Source organism: Mustela lutreola, chromosome 9 (genome assembly GCF_030435805.1).
Source record: "Mustela lutreola isolate mMusLut2 chromosome 9, mMusLut2.pri, whole genome shotgun sequence".
Lineage (NCBI taxonomy): Eukaryota > Metazoa > Chordata > Mammalia > Carnivora > Mustelidae > Mustela > Mustela lutreola.
Window position 1 is genome coordinate 122,092,202 of NC_081298.1, and position 22,205 is coordinate 122,114,406.

At 41.3% G+C, this 22,205-nt stretch overlaps 1 protein-coding gene and 1 long non-coding RNA gene across 4 annotated transcripts; one reads left to right on the forward strand and one right to left on the reverse strand.

Moving 5' to 3' along the window:
- Positions 1-2,382: 2,382 nt before the first annotated feature.
- On the reverse strand, positions 2,383-18,426 carry YPEL5 (yippee like 5). Of its 3 annotated transcripts, XM_059188713.1 has the most exons (5): positions 18,281-18,416; positions 16,836-17,021; positions 16,159-16,205; positions 5,916-6,080; positions 2,383-4,318 (listed from the first exon to the last, which is right to left on the reverse strand). In XM_059188713.1, exons 4-5 carry the CDS (start codon positions 6,054-6,056, stop codon positions 4,094-4,096), a joined length of 366 nt encoding a protein of 121 aa, XP_059044696.1. In that variant the 5' UTR covers positions 6,057-6,080; positions 16,159-16,205; positions 16,836-17,021; positions 18,281-18,416; the 3' UTR covers positions 2,383-4,093. The 3 variants fall into 3 exon arrangements, with proteins under 3 accessions (XP_059044696.1, XP_059044695.1, XP_059044694.1); XM_059188712.1 differs by lacking the exon at positions 16,159-16,205; XM_059188711.1 differs by lacking the exons at positions 16,159-16,205; positions 16,836-17,021 and having other exon boundaries at positions 18,281-18,426.
- Positions 18,427-18,536: 110 nt separating this feature from the next.
- Positions 18,537-21,668, forward strand: LOC131840584 (uncharacterized). The gene is made up of 3 exons (XR_009357408.1): positions 18,537-19,281; positions 20,193-20,335; positions 21,129-21,668. It is a non-coding gene; the product is annotated as an uncharacterized LOC131840584 (long non-coding RNA).
- Positions 21,669-22,205: the final 537 nt, after the last annotated feature.

Sequence of the window (22,205 nt, forward strand, 5' to 3'; positions counted from 1 at the left end):
TTAATCCTTTTTCTTGTTCATGCTTCTCTTTTGGCCTCTTTTTGAGAAACACCTGTTTGTATAGGTGGTAACATACCAGAAATAATACATTGCAGTAGCCCCCTCCCCCTTACCCACAAGGAATACATCCAATGCCCCAGTTAATGCCTGAAACTGTGGATAATACCAAACCTTATAAATACTGTTTTTTCCTATAAAGCTTTTTTTTTAATTTTAAAAAGATGTTATTTAACAGAGAGCACAAGCAGGAGGAGTGGCAGATGGAGAGGGAGTAGCAGGCTCCCTGATCAGCAGCGAGCCCAGTGTGAGGCTCATCATGACCTGAGCCGAAGGCAACCGCTTAACTGACTGAGCCACCCAGATGCCCCTAAAGTTTATAAATTAGGCACAGTTAGAGATTAATAATTAAATATAACAATTCTAAGATACCGTAATGAAAGCAACGTGAATATGGTTTCTCTCAAAATATACCGTTCTCACCCTTCCTCTTCTTGTAATGATGTGCGATGGTAAAATGCCAACATGACCAGAGAAAGGGAGGTGGATGACGTAGGCATTGTGATGTAGGGCAGGCTAGTCCTGACCTCTGACTTTGTCAGGAGCTCACCTGCTTCCTGACCGGGGTTGACCGCAGGTGACTGAAACTACAGAAACGGACACCATGGATAAGGGGAGACTACTGTATTGAGTTTGAATAACTCTTTGAAGAGTGACGGTCATGAATTTGCAGATGAGTTATGTTTGCAATTGGGTAAAAAAATATGGGTTTCTTGGCTCCACCTCAGAGGCCAATCCAGTATTGGCGCAGGCATAATTCACTATTTAATAAGCCTCCCGGGTGGTCAGATTACAGATGTTAAAAGCCTAAATATGTAGAGTGTTGTTCAGCACCTTAAAGGTGCTTTCGAATATATATTTTATGCCATAATATATAAAAGTTTCAATGTGCTAAGTCTCACTATTCTAAAATAAAGAAGCCATACAATTCATACTCAATTTTAGATGGATATGCATCCTAAAGTTTCCTTTTAGTTCTACTTTATTTCTAGAATAATTTTCATACCAGTGCAAAGCTAGCCTAACGGGAGTTTTTCAGTTTAATCTTGCTTTACTCCCAATTCACACCTTCCTTGCCTAGGTTTTATATGGCTCCTGGTGGGAAGCTGGTGTTAAAAACAGGCATGCAATAGTGGATGTCTATTTAAACTGAGGTATTTTTATAACTGGTATGGAACTATCATAAACAGGTCTCTGATTTTTTTTTTTTTCAACTGGTGGTTTCGCAATACAGCTGGATCCAAACTGTCGACTGATTTTGGCCTGCGGCTGGGGCCACCACAGTCCTGAAGCATCCCCAAAGACTTTTATGAATAGATGAACTTAGAAAACAGATATGCCACTATTTTTCTCCTCCAATCCAAAAGTAGCCACTTACAAGGGTAACTTAAATTGTTACAGTAAACAAATGCTTAACCCCCAAAATACTGACTTTAGGTTCTCCTTAAATAAAAGTACTCACTATTTAAAATTAAAACAACTTAAGGCCGCTGTCTTCTAAAATGAAGAGGAAGGGTTCTGAAGTCTTCAAAGATTAAAGCTTATTAACCTATACACCCCACAGCAACCCAGTCATCATGGTTATCCTCTCCCCTGTATTTGGTCAACCTTTTCATCCCCAAGCAAAATCATTCGCGTTAGTGCTTTCCCAGCTCCAGTGAACAGTGTATTTGCTTCCTATGAAAAATCCAATCTGGGCACCTGGGTGGCTCAGTGGGTTAGAGCCTCTGCCTTCGGCTCAGGACATGATCTCAGGGTCCTGGGATCGAGCCCCACATAGGGCTATCTGCTCAGCGGGGCGCCTGCGTCCTCCTCTCTCTCTCTGCCTGCCTCTCTGCCTGCTTGATCTCTGTGATCTCTGTCAAATGAATAAATAAAATCTTTGAGGAAAAAAAAAAAAGAAAAAGAAAAATCCAATCTGACTGCATCATCCATGTTGCTTTTTCTTTATGTTTTGTTTTGCATATGTTAAGTTTTTAAAAAGAAGGCACAGAGGACCTCATTGTTCATTGTGGTACCTGCCAGTCACCAGGTTTACCTAATGATAGGACATTCTTTTGTTCCTATGTACTAAACTGTAGTTTGTCAGTGTCTGAGGTAAAATCATCAAACAGAAGCTAATAGTGGTGAATTCTGTATCTCCTGGTGTAGATTAGGTTAAGTTAACTAAGCCAGAATGGCACCTTATCACTAACTGAAGACGAATATGGTATTCGAATAAGACGAATAAGGTATGACGAATATATTCACGTTGAAAACTAAGACAAGATGATTAAAACTAAGTTAAAACTAAGGATCAGTGGGAAATAAGTAGTATTGCACCAATGCAAGACAAAATATACTTTATTGTGACAGCAAATGCACATAGTGCTGCAGATACGGCATGCTACCAGGGATCTGACAAATAATCAAAGGCCAGTATGGAAATGAATGGGAATGAAAGCTGTTTCTTAAAGCTTGAAGTTTTATTCCATGGTGAAGGAAAGATCATTTGTGTCCACTTATCTCAAATGCAATATTATACACCTACTTAATCAGAGACCTATGCCTCTAACCAAGAGCTGGAAGGCAAAGAGAAACTTAATCTTAACTGTACTTAGAAGTCACTTCCAATATCAATGACAGAAAGATTTTGCTAGTTGAGGCAAACATCCTTTCCAGACAAAGACCTAGAGACTGAGCACTCAAACATCCATTCATACATTTAAATAATTAGCCAATTTTAATGTCATTTATTCCACCAGAAACAAGTATTAGAATATCTAGAAATAGTTTGGAAAAAGAAACATTTATATTTTAATACTTCACAATGTTGTAAGTTTGGGGCTAAAATAACACCCTGAGGCAAATCTGATCCCTGAAGGGACCAAGTACAGTTTTAACTTCAATAGCTGAATTTCTGAGGGAAGATCTGAGAAAATAATGCTAATGACAGATCTAGTCCTTTGATGAAACTATTAGGTTCTACAGACTTGTCAAAATCAACACAAAACTGAGGAGAGGCTGAAAACATTCTGCAAAGCCTTATTTTTAGATAGGCTCCTTCATTTCCCCCCTCTTCTAAAACAGATGCAGATGAAATGCTTTCTGCGTGAACGCACACCGACATTCTGTTCAACTCTTTTCTAAATGCAGTACTACGGGTTTAAAACAGTATGCTTTAATTTAAACAAAGTCATCTTTTCTACACAATTTAGCTTGAGAGCAGAAAAGAAACACTACCATGAAAATTACTTATCAATTACTCCACTCTTCTTTTAGAAGGTGTTTTTAAAAGCAACACAGGACCCAAAACATCCAACTATTACTTTATTTATATTACTATGCTTAAGTTACATGGAAAAGACAACCAAGCAGTTCTGCCCCATTTCAGGAAAAGTTTCCAATCAACACCAATTATGTGGTGACAAATAACTAGGAATGGTGATATCTTTGGGTCAAGACTGACAAGGAAGGATGGGCTCTGGGGCTACGGTTCATCTCCAACAAGAATATGGCACAGTGGCCAGCACAAGCCATACTAACACTGAACCTTTAGCGCTGGTCACAAATTCGGATCTCTTCCCTGAAGCTACAAATCAGTTGAAATAACTGGGTTTAAAAAAACATTTTTTTAAATGAAGCCCAAATAAGTTTAAAAATCATGCTCTTGACACATTTTCCTTTCAAAATTTACATAAAACACACTTTTTCACTCTAATAGCCCAGATTTTTTTCCCCTCACATAGCCCATCACATAGCTGCAGACAGACTATTCTGCCTCAAGATGTAAACACAGGGAAAAAAAAAAAAAATTAACGGCATCTGCATAATATTCTCTCTACACACTGATGCTGGATGGAAAACTGAAAATTTAAAAAAAAAAAAAAAAAAAGGGAAGAAAGAAAGAAAGAAAGGAAAGTTCCATCTTAGATTCTCGCAACCTCTTGTTCCGCAGTTCATGAATCCGACCTGATGCTAAGGTGACAGTGTATGTAAGTAGATTTTTGTTTTCAGTGAAGGAGACCTGGGAAAAGATGGAGTGATCTCTTTTTCTTCAAGAGTTATCAGATGGTACGTGCTCCTCGAAGCCCTCACTCTCTCGTACTAGGGCGCGCTCCAGGATCACGCGGCCTTCCTTATAGCGCTGGCTGTCTTCAGTGGCAAACTCGTAGATCCATCCCAGTTTGCTATTGCAGTTCTTGCAGCTCACATCTCGAACCATGTGGCGGCCCGTGAGCATGACCCGGTCTTGGACTTCACTGTACTGCAGGTTAACTACCTAAGAAACACGAGAAGACAAAATTGCCAAGCCCTGTGAGTCATCTGCCAAAAAAGTACATGTTCCTTTGGCTGGTGCAGGAAGAGCAACTTCAGAAAAGCAAACCACAGTGGTTACTTTAGTCAAACCTACAAGACCCTTCCCAAGGGCTATTTTTAGAAGTTGCTGGGAAAGGCAAAAATCTGAAAAACTACACTGGCCATCTAATGCAATCCTGCATCACTGTGCCATGTACTAGTCCAAGCTACACTATTCACATATCCTGTAGTTCCACTGCTGTGGCAGTGAAGAGTCCCTCCACCCAGAGCCATAAAATGTTGGTCGGGGTCCAACTGTGAATGTTCACCATTCAATGAGGAGTCCCAACAAGGCTACAATGAAGAGAACCTAGTAATCTAGTACAAAACGGGCATTCCAGAACAACAACAACAAAAGTTTGCCGAATTTGTTTCTGGAAATACATTTTATAGGCAAACCGACTGGGACACACTAGGCCTACTACACTGTGATACACAGTTTTCAAATGGGTTCAAATCATCTGTGAAGAATGTCCAATGACTGTGAACATCCAGCAATCCTCTATGCTTTACTTTTCTGTAAAGGGCCAGATAGTAAGTACTTCTGGCTTTGAGGGCTATATGATCTTTGTTTTAACTATTTAGCTCTGCTGTTGTAGCACAAAAGCAGCCATAGGCAATACATGAATGATTGAGCATGCTGTGCTTTATTAAACTTCATTTACAACACCAGGCAGCAGGCCTGCCAAAGCATACCAACTCCTAGTCTACATCTAAAGAAAGATCAAGAGATGTACACCAACAATTCTTTGGGAGAAAAGCTTATTTCTAAATGGAACAGAGGGATGTCCACTGGGAAAGTTTAGCTGACCGTTTAAGATTTAGATTCTCACAACCTCTGGACTAGATGAAATGCTTTCTGCATGAACGCACACCAACATTCTGTTATGGACTAGTTCTGTCCCTTACCAGAAAAGATTCGGAAATTCAACTCTGCTAGAACACATTAGACTCCAGGAGGCAGAATCACACTGACCAATTTTAAAGCAAGCCAGAAATTAGAGAAGCAGACAGACTAGTCATTAATTTGTAAATCAGTTAACACTCTTCCTGTTGGCATGCAATAAGACACAACATAATCAGGATCACCAGTGAGCATAAATTAGAGCAAGGGAAGTTGGTTAGATGATCTTTTTCACTTGCACTGTCAAACTTGAAAGCTTAACACGCCATCTCCCTATAAGGATAAATCAGTGACATGGGTATAGGGGCGCTTCTAGCCCTTCTTCCATAGTCTGTGAAGTCACTACTGAATTCTTACACTGAATGTTTCATGAAGCAATGGAGACTGCCCTTCTTATTGTAACACAGTCTTCAAAACTTCCACCATAAAAAATCACTTTCTAGTAATGCCTTCCTGAGGTCCAAAGGACAAGCTAGGGGCACTCTTTTCTGCATGCAGATTACAGACCTCATGAGGACTCTTTCTGGTATCTTTAAGCTCTGAGGGATGTTCTGGTACTGCTGTCAAATATACCCACTGAACTCACTTAGGAAATGAAACTGTTTTTCCCACCAACCTTATTAAAAAGAAACGCTCTGCCAGTGGCGCCTGTGAACCGAGTAGAGATGAGTTCTGAGCGGTTGGTCAGGATTGTGTCGCAGTTTGCACAAGAAAACAGACGGGTACCACCGATATGATCAAGGAAAATTCTGCCCATTTTTATAGCTGAAGTTCTAAAAACCTAGGAGCAAATGGAAAAGAACAAGGATACATTAGGATTAAAAAAAAAAAGTTGTTGGTACCTACTTGGTAGGGGTCACAGAGAACCGTGAGTATGTGTGTGTGTGTGTGAGAGAGAGAGATCTCTGCTTTGTAATACTCAGTATGGGAAATAGCTGACTCTGTACTGAAGGATCCAAGGTTCATGCACTGAGCAAATAAACAGGCGTACCAAGCTAAGAACTCTTCAGAAGCAGTGAGCCAAGGGAGCAAACATGTTTAGACAAGGCCAGAACAATATCACTTCTCTTTTGGTTGGTATGACAAACATAGGAAGAAAAGTGGAGTATCAGAAACTGAATAATGAGAAAGCACAGGCAGCGATGTGAGAAAAAAGGCTTAGCCAAGTGGTAAGTGCACATTCTGAGCATATGTAATTTGGGAAAAGACTTGTGGAGTATATGTGGGTGATCACAAGAGTAGAAAACGGAGCAATCAGAAAATGAGAAGAGGGTGGTCTCAGTTAAGAACACAGGGCAGCTCTGGTCGTCAGGCATGTCAGCAACCACGTAGGGGCGATGGCACGGACATCGGTGAGTCAAGAGTCTGTGGGAGCACTGTACTGCATGCTTATTTGAAAATCGTCTCAACAATTCTATGAGGTTATCACCCCCCATTTCATCAATTATCCAAGGTTATTAACTGATCAAAGGTCACACAGCTTTCAAATACAGAAGATCATGACTGGAATGCAGTTCACCCAACCGAAAGCCAGAATTCTTCTATTACCCTGGTGTAAGGCTAGGAAAACACGCACAGTAAGGAAGGGAAAGATAAACCATTGTTACATAACTTATATTGAATAAAACCACACTGATTCAATAAATCACAGAAGTGCTGAAGCACCGAAACAAGCTTTGAAACTAGATTCTGACAGAAGGATAATCACACTTCATTTATTCTTTTTTAAGATTTTATTTATTTATTTGACAGACAGAGATCACAAGTAGGCAGAGAGGCAGGCAGAGAGAGAGAGAGAGAGAGAGAGAGGGAAGCAGGCTTCCTGCGGAGCAGGGAGCCTGATGCGGGGCTCGATCCCAGGACCCTGAGATCATGAGCCGAGCCAAAGGCAGCAGCCCAAACCACTGAGCCACCCAGGCGCCCTACACTTCATTTATTTTCAAAAGTTAGAGCTAATATGTGCAACTCCTTGAAATCATAGCAATTAATCCCCTTAAGCACTATTTTTTAAAGACATAGATATAGTCAAGAATGTACTACGGCTCTCATTAAAAAAAGAATTTATTCCTGGTATAGTTTTCAGCTCCTATGTTTTAAATATTTATATCACCTATCTTTGAAATGGCATGCAGAGCTGATACAGCTGCCACTATGAAAACAAAGCCCACAATCTATGTTTGTAATAAGAATCCACTGTCGTTTTAAATTTGGGGAAATTTCATTATAAGTTAAAGAGAAAGTTCCATCATTCCTTTTTATCTGTGAACTTCCTTAGTTATTAGGTAGTCCTAATGTCATCAAAGAAGTCATTATCCCAAAGATTATGACTTCCATTAAACATTTTGATATAGAAGTTAATAAGAATGAGAAACAAATGCTAAATACAATTATAATGTGTGGCTAGTGAAAGGAAAACCACTCATTCACAAACATGTCAATGAAAAAACCCGGGGGGAAAACAAGACTTAAGAAACAGTATTTAGCTTTTTGATTACATTTCTGCAAAATGACAACAGAAGTTACTATTATTTCACAGCCTTTAAAAGGATAGCACTGCTTTTTTCAGATGCTTAAGAACACAGTATTTGTTACATAAGGGTCAGAGGTTGCAAATTTTAGGCCTAAGGGGTGAACTCATTTGGTGGCATAGGGATACAAGAGTGAACAAAATAAATAACCCTTCCCCTAGGAAACACCTGTGGACATGTTTCATTTGGCCCAGTCTTTTATTAATAAATAACACCTGGGCCACCATTAAACACGAGAGATTTCATTCAAGAGCCTGTTGTTATTATTATTAACAATGGGGAGATCTGGCCCACATGGCACGTGTTCTCCTGTGGCAACAATGACTGGAGGTGAGTGATAGCTGCCACTCCCCCAAGGTCATTGGGTCTGCCCAGTCACACTTTGCATCACATAATTACTTCCCCTGTTAAGACATCTGGGTTTAGGACTTCATCTAAGCACAGCACAGAACTACTTGTGAGCAGGTGATCTGGGTCATGTTTTTTACAGCTGCTCAACTACAGAAAAGTAATCAACGGCAAGGTTTTAGCCTCACCTCTTAAGACACAGTCCTCAGACTTTGTAGCTCTCTGAAAACCAGTATCATGCAGCGATTAGTCTCCTGCTTGGGCTTCTGGGACACATTACTTTAAAGCCAATTTTCCTTCAAACTTTGTTTTTAAAGATTTTATTTATTTATTTGACGGAGAAATAACAAGCAGGCGGAGAGAGGGGGAAGCAGGCTCCCTGCTGAGCAGAGAGCCCATTGGGGGGCTTGATCCCAGGACCCTGAGATCATGACCTCAGCGGAAGGTAGAGGCTTAACCCACTGAGCCACCCAGGCGCCCTTTCCTTCAAACTTTTAAATATAATATTCATATTTTAAGTTCTTTCAACCATAATGCAGTAATAACTAGATGTTTTTGAATTGGCCATGGCAGGCTGCTGTGGAAAATGTACTGGACTTCAAAATGAACTTTCCCTGTACCCTCTGCCTACATCACTCTATCTTTGACTCAAAATTACCATATACTGTGACCATTTGCTACTGGATACAGGCAAGTTCTTTATTCTTTATTCCTAAATGTGGTAAAGAGATTTAATATGCTTTCTCTTCCTTGCTTCAAATTCAGTCTATTTTTTATTTTTACCCAAGTATTTTTACTGCATTCAATTACATGATTCATTACCAAGACCAAAAATATCTGTGCAGAATCATTATTCCTAGTTGTGATTTCCATTTATAGAGTACTATATAAGAATATAAAACTGTAAAATTAGTTATTCGCCAAAAAAGATAGGCTAGAATGCCATGAAATTTAGCAAAAGCAAGCAAAACAGCCCTTTTTGTCAAAGATCTGGTCCTAAGGAAGTAGTAAAACCTCTACAGGGTCATCAGCTTCTAGGTGTTAAGCCTTAGTTTTGCAGGGCTAGAATCTCAACTTATTGACTCACACTATCCAAATTCTCAAGAGGCTGATAATCAATCAATCTCCTTAGTATTTAAGGATTAAAGTCATTAAAAAACCAAGACATAGTGCCTGAATGAGGGTCCTTTTTACCTGGAGGATATACTGAATTCTGATTTGGACTTTTTAATGTCTACACTGTATGGGACACACTACTTCACATACCACATTTGATCTTGACAGTTTTTAATGGTCACCCTACTTTTGCAGAAGAAGAAATAAAGTCTATGTGACTTCCTGACACTGGCGAAACCTTGCTCCAGTTGTTCTTTTCCCCTCTCCTCATTCTCTAGTGACCAGAGGGCTGCCAGACTCACTGTCCTTCTCCCTCAGGTTTACCTTTACCCTTCCTGCCTGCATGCTGATCTCTCCTATATTCCCTTTCTTGGTTGGTGGCCAGTTCGAAAGACACTCTCTCCTAAACCAGTATACCCTGGCAACCTGTCACAGAAACTGCAAAATCAACAAAACTTCCTAAACCACTTTTGGAGGTATTTGTATTTCCTCCTTCCCCATCGGTGTCTTATTTCAAATTCTCATCCCTTCTAGATAAACCTCTTGAGGCCAGGGATTGTGTATTATTAAATGCAACACACATTCACAGGTACCCCAACATTTGTGCTAAATTTGATAGCACTACAAAAGTAAGGTCAAACGCATGTGCTTTAGCCATCTCTATCTTTTTTTAGAGAAAGGGTGAAAGAGAATGAGTGGAAAGGGGCAGAGAAGAGAGATTCCCAAGCAAGCTCCATGCCTAGCACCGAGATGACTTGGTGCTTGACCTCACCACCCTGAGATCACACCTGAGCCCAAACCGACTGAGCTATCCAGTTGCCCCACCATCTCTAAGAGCTCCTACAGACCACTCTTCTACAAACTTTGAAACTTTTTTTCTGACAGAATAGAACATAGCTAATTATTTTAACAAAAAAGTCCCCAGATTCTTATTATTTTTAGATTTATTTATTTGACAGAGAGAGAGAGATATCAAAAGAAGGCAGAGAGGCAGGCAGAGAGAGAGGGGGAAGCAGGATCCCTGCTGAGCAGGGCTTGATCCTAGGACCCTGAGATCATGACCTGAGCCTAAGGCAGAGGCTTAACCCACCAAGCCGCCCAGGTGCCCCTGGGGAATTTAAAGAAATAATTTACATACCATAAAATTTAGCAACTGTAAGTATACAACTGAATGATCTGTAGATGTGTAAGGTTATATAAGGTTATATCATGTTATATCACCAGAACCCAGCACTAGAATATTTCTATCACCTCCCCCAAATTCCCAAAACCCTCTGCAGTCCCAGGCAACCAGTGATCTATTTTCTATTTTTTGGTTTTTATATCCAAAATATTCCCCCGATACGCTAAGTCCCTTGCTTAGACTTAGAAGAGTTCCAAATCTCTTCAGCCACATATTTTAAAAACACCTTAAAATTGAGCTGCTTTTATAGATGACTACTATTCTCTGTGTTGAGTCTAGGGGTACCTCACTGTGTCTCTAAGTAATAAAATACAAGCTTTGGTATTTGTTGGTGTCAAAGTTTATGACCAAAGCTAGGGCAAAACTCTCATAACTAAAGCTTTAATATGCTTTCTTCCTTTTTAACATCTCAAGCAAAAAAACAGTAATAACCTTAATTTTAATAAGTATTATTTCCCAGTTAGTTTTATAAATGAGATCTCTTTGGTACTAGCTTTTCTTACTTCCAGGTTACGAAAATCCTTAAAAGCTTGAAATAAGTATCAAATATGGTTGTTCATTAGAAATCTATTATCGGTTTATCTGAAATTAATGGAAACTGAAGGTACAAGTTCAAAATATAAGTGAAATTCAAAGATAATTTAAAGATCACATTTTAGTAATTATTTCAGTTTCCTTCCCCTTCAACAGTACATTTAGCTACGTAGAATTTTCTCTTTCTATTTTACTAGGAGACCCTGGTGAAACAATCACATTTTTGAACCTCTATGTTTTTACAGAATTTTTTAAAAATTTACAGAATTTACAGAATCTGTAAGAGAAAAAAATTTTTCTTTTTGCTTTGAAAAATCCATGAAATAAAATGTCTCCAGGAATGTATCAGAGTTGACCCCTGAACAATGTGGGGGGTGGTCAAGGGGGTGGTGGTTAGGGATGTTAACTACCCCATACCTTGCAGAGTGGAAAATTTGCATATAACCACGAACTTCCCAAAAACTTAATAGGCTATTGCGGACCCAAAGCCTTACTGACAAACATTAAGTGTCAAATAACAACTTTTGTATGTTGAATGCATTATATAGTCTTACAATAAACCTAGAACAGAAAACATTAAGAAAAGGAGGAAATAATACATCTATACAGTACTGTATTAAAAAAAAAATCCACGTGTAAGCAGACTCACAATTTAACCCTCTGTCCAAACTATTTCAAAAATTAGACAATATGGACTAAAACAATTTTCTGGTTTGAGTCCAAGTCAATAAAACAACTTTCTAAAAATGGCTATTTTTAGTTGAGATTTAAGGGTTTTGGTTTTTTTTTTTTTAAAAGCAGTTTTAGGTTTACAGCAAAAAAACCCTCAAGACTTCTCTCTTTAAGAAATCTACGAAAGGCAGGTTTTATATGGATATTAAGTTTTTGGTTCCTTTGGGTAAATACCAAGGAGTACAATTACTGGATCACAAGCTATGTTTACTTTTTTAACAAACCATTATGTCTTCCAAACTGGCTGTACCATTTTACATTCTCACCAGTAAGGAACGAAAGTTCCTGTTACTCTATACATCCTCTTCAGCATTTGGTTTTGTCAGTGTTCAGTATGTTGGCCATTTCAATTGGTGTGTGTATCGTGGTATGCCACTGTTGTTTTAATTTGCATTTCCCTATTGGCATATATGATGGAACATCTTTTCATATACTATTTATTCATTTTTAAAAACAGGTGGTTTTCTTTTTGTTGAGTTTTTTTTTTTTTTTTAAGATTTTTATTTATTTGACAGAGAGAACACAAGTAGGCAGAGAGGCAGGCTAGAGAGAGGGGGAAACAGGCTCCATGCTGAGCAGAGAGCCCAATGTAGGGCTCGATTCCAGGACCCTGAGATCATGACCTGAGGTGAAGGCTGAGGCTTAACCCACTGAGCCACCCAGGTGCCCCACTGTTGAGTTTTTAGTAAGAGTTCTTTGTATATACTGGATAAAACCTTTATCCAATGTCTTTGCAAATCTTTTCTCCCAGCTTGTGGCTTATCTTCTTGCTCTCTTGATGTCTTTTGCACAGAAGTTTTTAATTTTAATAAAGTCTAACTTATCAACTATTTCTTACATGACTCATGCTTTTGGCATTATATTCAGAAAGTCACTGCCATACACAATGCCAACTAGATTTTCTTCTATCTTCTAGGAGATAATTTTTGCATTTTACATGTAGGTCAGTGACTAATTTTGAGTTAATTTTTGTGAATGAGGTATAAGGTCTGTGTCTTGATTTTTTCCCCCTCATGTAGAGATCCAGTTGTTTTAGTACTGGCTTACTGAAAATACTATCTTTGCTCCACTGTGTTGCCTTTGCCCCTGTCAAGTATCAGCTCATGATATTTATGTGGATCTGTTTCTGGGCTATTCTGTTCCATTGATCTATCTGTCTATTCTCTGGTCAATACCATACGGTCTTGATTACTGTACCTTTACATTAAGTCTTAAAATCAGGTAGTGTCAGTCTTCTGACTATTCTTCTTCAGTATGGTATAGGCTATTCTTTCACCTCTATAGAAACTTCAGAATCAGTCTGTTGATACTCACTAAGTAACTTGTTGGGATTCTGACTTGGATTCAGTGCAATACCAAATTAGGAAGAACTGATTATCTTGAAAACAGTGAGTCTTCCTATCCATGAACATGTAGTCTCTCCATTTATTTCATTCTTGATTGCATTCATCAGAGTTTTAAATTTTTCCTCATTTAGATCTTATAACATTTTGTTAGATTTATACCTAGGTATTTCAGTTTTGGGGATGCTAAATGCTATTGTTTTTCATTTCAAATTCTACTTGTTCATAAGTAATATATATGCATATATATACACATTATCACACACATACACACATAGAATCAATGACAAATACGGTATCCTGTTCTTTCTTTGGTTCACTGCTGCATACTCTCCTTAAAAGCAGGGGTCAGCCAACTAAGGCCTGTGGGTAAAATTCAGCTCACCATCTGTTTTTGTATGGCCCACAAAGAATGTTTTTATGCTTTTAAAGGTAGGAAAAAAAAAATCAAAAGATTATTCTGTGATATGTGAGAACTACATGAAATTCAAATTTCAGTGTCCATAAATAAAGTTTTATTGGGACACAGCCACACTCATCTGTTTATATTGGACAGTTCTCTCACTGCCATAGAGTCTGAATAGTTGTGGCTGAAATCTTATGGCTTGTAAAATTCACAATATTCAGTATTTGGCTCCTGATAAAGTATGCTGACCCCTTAAAAATGCTTTCAGATGGCAAAAGGGCTTTTCATTTAGAAAGCAGTCTTTCTCAGTAAAAACATAAACTTACTTTGCACTCAGATTTAAGGATCAACAGGAATATTGGGCAGGATCAATCTAATCCTGCTCCTTTTCTTCACAGATTTTCCTAGCTAAAATGTTTAACTTTTTATAATTAGATCAGCTCTAAGAAGATTACAAAATTAGCAATATGTACCACTTAGCTGCTCCCTCCTTCTCTCCCCATCCTCAGGATCTAAACAGTGTGGCCCAGATATTTAATTTCTGGAATCAGACAGCCGGGGTTTAAATCTCAGCTCTGTCCCTTAAAAGCTGTGTAAACACTGGATAAGTTATCTTCTGCTTCTTCATCTTTAAAATGGAATATCAGTATCCATCTCTGAGTTGTGAGAATTCAATGCAGATAATACATTACGAGAATAGGCACAACACAAATATTAAAGGTAGATGCAGTAAAACTAGATTTCCTTCATCCACATTCCTCACCCCAACTTCCCCATTCTATTAAAGAGGAAGAAAATACAAAACAGAAAAAATATGAAACAAACAATTTACCAGCTTCACCTCCTGTTAATTACTGCAAAGTTAAGTGAAGAGGTGACAGAAATTACAAGCAGAAGGCAAGTTAGAAAACCTGAAGCATCTCAAATTCTCATTGTCAAGATTCCCTGTAATTAATAATCCAGTTGGGATCCAACCCTGGAAGGTAGATTTGGCCAAAGAAAGCATAACAATGCCCAGCCCTAAAAATACCAGGGAGAATAGTAGGTATTGATTTGCATCTCTAAGGATCCACTGATGAGAAAAACACCCATTCACAGACTTTTCCTCTGTAAAGTAATTATTTCCTCAGGGCATTTCCATGCCACAGAAGAGACAATACTGGGACTCTACCTATTGCTGGACAAATTAAGTGGGGTTTTTTCCAATGCCAGGAGGTGGTTGGCAAATGCAACCTACAAAGACTCTCCCCAGCGGGGAACTCAACGTGCAGAGGCCTAGTGCAGGCAGAGTTCAAGAAATGTGCCCTTCCAGAGGAGATTGTGTTTTGTGATGGTTCTTGTAAAATGAAAACATGCTGAAGCATGTTTATCTGTTTTTCAGTCTCTCCCCTCTTCAAGACAAAAGAAGAAACAAAACCTAAAGACTTTTTTTTTTTTAAAGATTCCACCCATTCATCCGACAGACAGAGATCACAAGCAGGCAGAGAGGCAGAGAGAGAGAGAGAGAGAGGGAAGCAGGCTTCCCGAGGGGCAGAGAGCCTGACGCGGGGCTCGATCCCAGGACCCCGAGACCATGACCTGAGCCAAAGGCAGCAGCCCAAACCACTGAGCCACCCAGGCGCCCCCCTAAAGACTTTTAATAGTGCTGGCTTGATTACTATAATTAACATTTAATGCTATTGTTCTCTCATCAACTATTTTCATAGGGACCTGTGAATCTTAGTAGATTCACATAGGGACTAAATCTTAGTAGAATTTCTAAATTCTACTCAAAACCTGCAAGGGAGAAAATAAATTGAGTTCAATCCATAAAACCAACTTACCAATTTTTGTACAAAATATTTACCAAGCCAAGGTTTCAGTGACAAGAGAAAGCTGTTTTCCTCTTGTTAATTCTCTTTGAATACCTGGCCAAGTTTCCTTTGCTGGGTCAAATGATGTTGTGGTTATGGAATCAGGTCTTCAATGGGCAATAACCTATATTTTTGTTTTTGTCCTTCGAATAATGCCTTTGTTGTTGTTGTTGAATGTTTTCCAGGTTTACTATATTTCTAGAATACTTACTGTTTAGTCATCACTAGAAAATAAGAGTAGTCCTATAACTCAGTGAGTCAGGTAAACAATCTGAGTTGGTAACCTCTCCCAAACACCCCATTGGCAAGACAAATTGGAGATCTCTCAATTGTTGTGATGCAATACCATGAGTCAGAAAAGCCTTATTGGGTGGACTGGAGTATAAATTAACTGTCTGGTTTCCTGATTCAGGTGTCAAGTAGCAAATTCACATCATACCTAAGGCTCAGTTCCACGGATTACCAGAGAAACAGATGATTTACACAGCCACTTAGCCTCTATAAAACCCAAAATGGTATTTTGGGCACAAATGTACTTAGAACTATCTTCACATCTCATGAATATATTCAGAACTAGCTTTTACATCTCATAAACATATTTAGGACTATGTTACCACCATGTTGGAGGGTAGTGTCTTAATTTAATTTTGTATCTTTTTAGACCTAATTTTGGCTTTATTTTCCTTCCCTTTTAATTGTTTCTAAATCTTGTTCTCTCTCCTGCCACTTAAGTAGAGCAAAAGGCAAATAAATAGGGAAAAGTCCTTGATGATCCAACCATATATTATTTTTAGAGGCCACATGTATGTTACTAACCTTTTTAGAAAAGGCGGTCTTCTAAAAATCCAATTTCCTTAGTTCCCCTGTATAGAATTAAATAATTTACTTTAACACATTTTATCATCTCCCTCTCCCATGGATAAGATGGTTGCTAGAGATAAACTTAAGAAGAAAGTCAACCAGTAGGCCTATAGTGGACACTGAGATGGGTGAAGGTATGATAAAGTTAGGGATCAGCCCTTTCCAAGGAGGTGTGCTTTACCTGGTGTTCTAGTACATACCCAGAAAGATAATGGGGTAAGTGGAAAAATACATTGTGTACCAAATTCCACAAGCTCCACCTTCTCACTGTTTGTAAATGCTCCAGGCCTGTTTTATGTTCTAGGTCTGTCTGCCCAAAAGCCACCCAAAGACTCACCCATTTTCTAGGTCTAACCAGTACCAATCCACCTAAGAATGATTCCCACCTCACTCTTACCCATTTTTTCCCCACTGCCCCATTTTTAAACTCCCGTGACACTCATTTCATAGTTTCCTAACACTGAAGTTGGTGCTGTTACTCAATTTCATTGGTCTAGGACTTTTTACTAAGCTACGGGCTTGTAGAGAAAAGTTCTTGGTAACTTCCTTCTTATCTAACAGAGTACAAATATGCAACGAAGTTTTAGAAAAAGACTCAACCGAAACACAGGAGATCTGGCAGAAATATTTACCCTGGGAACACTTCGTGTATTTTGGTTCGTCCGCGTTGGAACGCTGCTGCAACACTGTACACGCGGCCACGCAAAGTGAGCTAGGATCCTATTACCCCCAGGGATTTCACCAGCAAGTCTAGTTTCCCAAAAACACAAGGTTAGCTAGCCTGAGGTTACTTCAGGTTTTCCATCTGTCAAGGAGACCTGGAATAAAAATGCTCACATTACCGACATGGCTCTGTAAACAGAAAAAGTTTAAAAATAAATGAGCTGTACACCTTCGCAGACTCTCCCTTGAGGGGGGGATTAATAGGTGTCAGGATTAAACCGATCTTTCGGTAGCAGTTCCGTTTTCCAACGCCCACTGTTCATAATACTCATTGTCTTACCTAGCTACCTCGAAGGAGGGTAGAATAAAGGGGCTCGGAGAGCACGCCCACCCTCCCACCCGTCGGGCGCGGCCCAGCGCGACCCGCACCCGCCCAGACCCGGCCGGCCGCCCGCGGCCCCAGCTGGCCCCAGCTGATTGCAGGCACGTGACGCCGCGGGCCAATCGGGAGGGGCACGGCGGAGCGCGCCGCGGCCTCCTCCCGCACCACAAACACCGGCCGGAAACAGCTGAGCGGGCGGCGACGCAGGGTCCAGTTCTGGCCGCCGCGGCCCAGGGACGCCCGTCTGACAGTCGCACCCCGCCCTCCGCCAGGCCAGTGAGGCCCCACGCTCGCTTCTGGGGCCCGCCTGCGAGCTACACGGCAGGGTGGCAGACATTCCCCCGGCAGGGCAGACACAAAGCCAAGGCGGTCCCCGGCCCCTGACTAGTGCCAGGCGGCCAGGACGGAGGCCCTCTTCAAAGAGGGGCCACGCCGCGGCGTAATCACGGCCCTAAAGCTCGGAGCCAAGTTCGGACTTCACTCCGGGGCTGCCGAGGAGCAGGCCTCCGGGACGACTGCGGTGGCGCGGAACCCCGGCGCGCCCCCGACACTGCGGCGGGGACGCGGCCCGTGGGGGCGGGGCAGTCGTGGCGGCGGGGGGGGGGGGGGGGAGTTGGGAGATCGCCGGCCAAACTGCCCGCGGAAGGGCCTCCCAAGCGGCGCCGGGGGTACTGGCCGGGCGGGAGGCTGCGGCGGGAGGGCGCGGCCGCCAAGCTCAGGGGTCGCGGCTGTTGCGGTCGCTCCGGTCGCCCCGGCTGCGCGGCGGAGGCGGGCCGACGGCGGCCGCCGCGCTTGGGCCTCACAAAGAGGAAACAGTCCAGCCCGTCAGCCCGCAGCCCCGGCACTGGGACCCGCCCAGAGGGGTCAAGGGCGACGGCGCTGGGCCCCCGGGGGGAGCCTAGTGAGGAAGAGGCACTTCCTGCCTGGGTCCCCCGCCCCGGGCCGATCCCGGAGTGTTTCGAAGCCGTCGGCCCGGAGGGCTCCTCATCCCCCATCGGGCTCCTAGTCCAGCCCCCCTCCCACCGCACTCACCCCGAGCGGCTGTGAGATCCGCGGCCGCAAGCGGCTCCTCGCTCCTCAGCTGGGATGAAGCCCCTCGGCCACCCGAGTCTCCAGGTTTAGTCAGGCCCTGGCCTTGGCCCCGCCTCTCCCTGGTTGGGCCTCAACGTCAATCACTCGGCATAGCTCCACCCCTCGAGCAGTCGGCTCTCCCGGTTGGCCCAGAACGCCCTTCATTCCTAGGCCCCGCCCTCATGCCCGGCATCCTGCCCCTTCCGCTAGGCCCCGCCCCTTCCCTGGTTCACCCTCCCCCACTCCCTCACCCCTTCGCGTCTCTGCCCACCCCTCCCAGAAGCCGCAGACCCAGGGCTAGCTCCCGCAGTTCGCTCCGCCCCTGACTCTACTCCTCGTACTTGTACAGCCAATCAAAGAGGCTAACTCTGCCCCTTCTCCGGAGGCGGCCAATGTGGAGAGACTTCGGATCCACCTCCTTCCCAGCTGAGAGCACACAACACAGCATCCACGTGAGTCAGCTTCTTAAAGGAGAAGGCTCAGCCTTTCTAATTGCGGCAGCTGTAAGACATCGCGCGTCATCAGCGTCACCAGGTGGTGGCTAAGGCCTACCTTTTTGAGACCCAGTGATGACAAATGAAAACAACAGGCTGTTTTTCTAAGGCAAAGCAGGTGCCTTGATAGTTAACACCTTACCGTGTCGTTAATTTCTTTGAGATTGCTTACTTTTGTCATGCCTTAAAAAAGGCCACCTTTTGTTGACAAACCCCAAACCCTTTGAATCTCGGTGTATAGGAGATCCGGAAGAACATGGGAAAAGGCATTTTTCAAGTGTGCCCGACTGAATTTACAACTCGAGTTTTCTTTTGGTAGTGGAAATGATTATCAAGAGGATGAGAAAATTCCACATAGAGATTTCTACCTCTGAAAGTCCGATATTTGTTGAAGAAGGTAGCTGTTCCCCCTAACCCTCATCGACGCCTAAGATAGGTTTTGCGTCTCATCTTATTTGAGTTTCCCAGGTAATTACATTAATGATCTTTGCCAGAGTTTCAGGATGAAGCGTATTTGATTCTCAGTATTTCTCAGGCAAAAAATAAATAAAATAAAATAAAAAGCACTAACTTTTGAGGTTCATCTGCAAGGTTTTTAAAGCCATCTTAGTGCCACAGAGGTTTTGAAGCAAACCCTAGCAATCTGACTTCTCATCAACCTCAAAAGCACCAGTATTTTCATGCAGTTCAAATAAAAACATGATCGTCAAAGGCAAATGTCTAGAGAAAAGGAAGTTTTGAACAATTTTTAGTTTTCATTGTTCTTTTGTTTTTACTTAGCTTTAATTATAAATGTAAAACATGTTCATTATAGAGAGGTCATACAGCCTTATTTTCATAACAAAACCTCTGCCCTGTGCTTAAAAGCTTCCTGTGCATCTTATTCCTGAGACAAATGTGTATAAAAGCATATTATGCCTCTTATTCTTTGACTTATTTTTTCACTCAATGTATTATAGCCATCCCTCCATAGCAAATGCAACTTTTATTGACAAATATATCTTTGTCTCCATCACAGTTTTCCATAGTATGACTTCACCATCTTTTATTATATTTTTTTCTACAGACCTACTTCAATCTTTTCCTATTAAATGTACTGCTGTAAGGAACACCTGTGTCATTGATAACCTATTAGTCAAGTATTTCTGAAAATAATAATTTGAAAAGCACATAGTGTCTAAACCCACAGAAATGAATTTTCCTCAAAGTGCGTACTCTTAAGTACCAGGTAAAACAATGGGGAAGATATTTATTTATTAAACAAATATATAGATAGTGCTAACTGTTCTAAGTGCTCTACAAATTAACAATTTATAACATTTAATTTTCATGAAAACTCTATAAGGTAGGTACTATTATCTATTATCCCCATTTTACAGATGAGTAAACTGAAGCACAGTGATTAACATGCCTAAGGTCACCCAGTAGAGTTATTATACTCTGTAATCGTAAACTTGGAAGAGAATGATGAAAAGGTTAATCTAGATGACGACGACGTGCAGAGTTAAAATCCAAATGTGAGGTAAGGAGGGTAGATAGGAATGGAATGGAAGGAACAGGTTTAACTTTAACAAAAATGGCTGCACGGGGGACTGATTGTTTATTGGTGCACTAAGAAGAATTTTCCCAGATAAGCCAGGGATCTTCTCCCAGGTGACTGATAGGTGATGAACTCCCATTACCAGGTATAGGGCAATTAGGAAGGTCAGTTTGGGGCGGAAGGCAATGGACCCTGCTGACGTGGCACACCCATTAGAAGTAAATAATATACAGTTGAAGGTACTGGAACAAGTATGGAAGAGAAAACACAAAAAGATAAAAAATGTGAAGAAGGTCTTGTTTGGCTTTGGTTACAGTTGTTTTATACCTTTTAGTTTAATTACATTTGGGATAAGTTAGCACTTTTTAATACTGAGAAGTTCCCACTAAGAACATGGTATGTATCCATCCATTTACACATTCTTTATGTCTTTCTGTACAGTTTCATGGTATGGCTACCTTCCTTTAGGTTGTTCATAGATCTTCTCAGAGTTATATTTCAGTATTAGATCTTTTCTGGAGGTATTATGGGCTGAATTGTGTGCCCCTACCCCCATTCATATGTTGAGGTCCTAACTCTCAGTATCTCAGAACGTGTCTATATTTTGAGATCCAGCTTTTAAAGAGGTGATTAAGTTAAAATATGGTCATTAGAGTGGGCCCCAAAACAATCTGACTGGTGTCCTTGTAAAAGGAGAAGTTCGGCAAATCTGGCTGTGACATTGGTCACCAGGGTAGATTTGGCTGGCTATGGAGGAGTCCCCTTCTTCCCTTAGCCTCCACGTGCCTGTCCCTTCCTGAAGCTGCATGCTTGATGGAAGATGGAAGATGACCTTCCCTGAGTGAGAGAAGGACTGTTCTTCCGTCAAAGGTATACAAGTAGCTGCACTCTTTTGCTAGAACCCCCAAACAAGCTCTCAAAGTCCATTTGTAGGAGAATGTAGGGTAGTCAAGCTTCCAAGACTCCAGACTCATTGCAGTGAGGCACAGCACACAGAAGTTTGCCTTTCTTTAAAAAACGAGAGAGATTGCTACATAAAAGGGGACACCAGGGGTGTGTAAAATAGAAAAAACCATGTGAGGACGCAGAAGGCCACCTGCAAGCCAAGGAGTGAGACCTTGGTAGAAAACCAATCTGCTGACACCTTGAACTTGGACTTCTAGCCTCCAGAACTATGAGAAATAAATTTCTGTTGTGTAAGCCACCTAGTGTATGGGATTTTGTTGAATCAGTCCTAGGAAACTAACAGAGGGGATTACTGTGAGTGGAACTTACTTCTACTACATATTACAACTCTTCTTGGTTGAAAATTATTTTGGAAGAAAAATAATGTTTTTGTGGTTTATTTTCCTGAATGATCTAGATATTCTGTCTTCAAATGATAATTTTGCATACTTCTTTCCAGTCATTTGTCTTTTATTTAAGTACCTTTGAGTATGTGTGTGAATATATCTGTCAAAAAAAATTTCCTTTATTACTAGTTTGTAAGGTTCTTTTTTTTTTTTTTTAAGATTTTATTTATTTATTTGACAGAGAGATCACAAGTAGGCAGAGAGGCAGGCAGAGAGAGGAGGAAGCAGGTTCCCTGCTGAGCGGAGAGCCCTATGTGGGGCTTGATCCCAGGACCCTGGATCATGACCTGAGCTAAAGGCAGAGGCTTTAACCCACTGAGCCACCCAGGCACCCCATAAGGTTCTTTTTAAAAGTAAAAAGTAGCAGATGCCTGGGTGGTTCAGTTGGTTGAGTGACTGCCCTCAGCTCAGGTCATGATCCCAGGACCCTGGGATCAAGTCCTGCATTGGGTTCCCTGCTCAGTGGGGAACATGCTTCTCCCTCTGCCTGTTCTGCCTGT

Bases quoted from the DNA above. Each gene is read 5' to 3' on its own strand.
- YPEL5 (XM_059188711.1), bottom strand. From the start codon at position 6,056: ATGGGCAGAATTTTCCTTGATCATATCGGTGGTACCCGTCTGTTTTCT. The intron at 4,319-5,915 runs GTTGGTGGGAAA...CGTGTTTCTTAG, and splicing joins GAGCGTTTCTTTTTAATAAG to GTAGTTAACCTGCAGTACAG.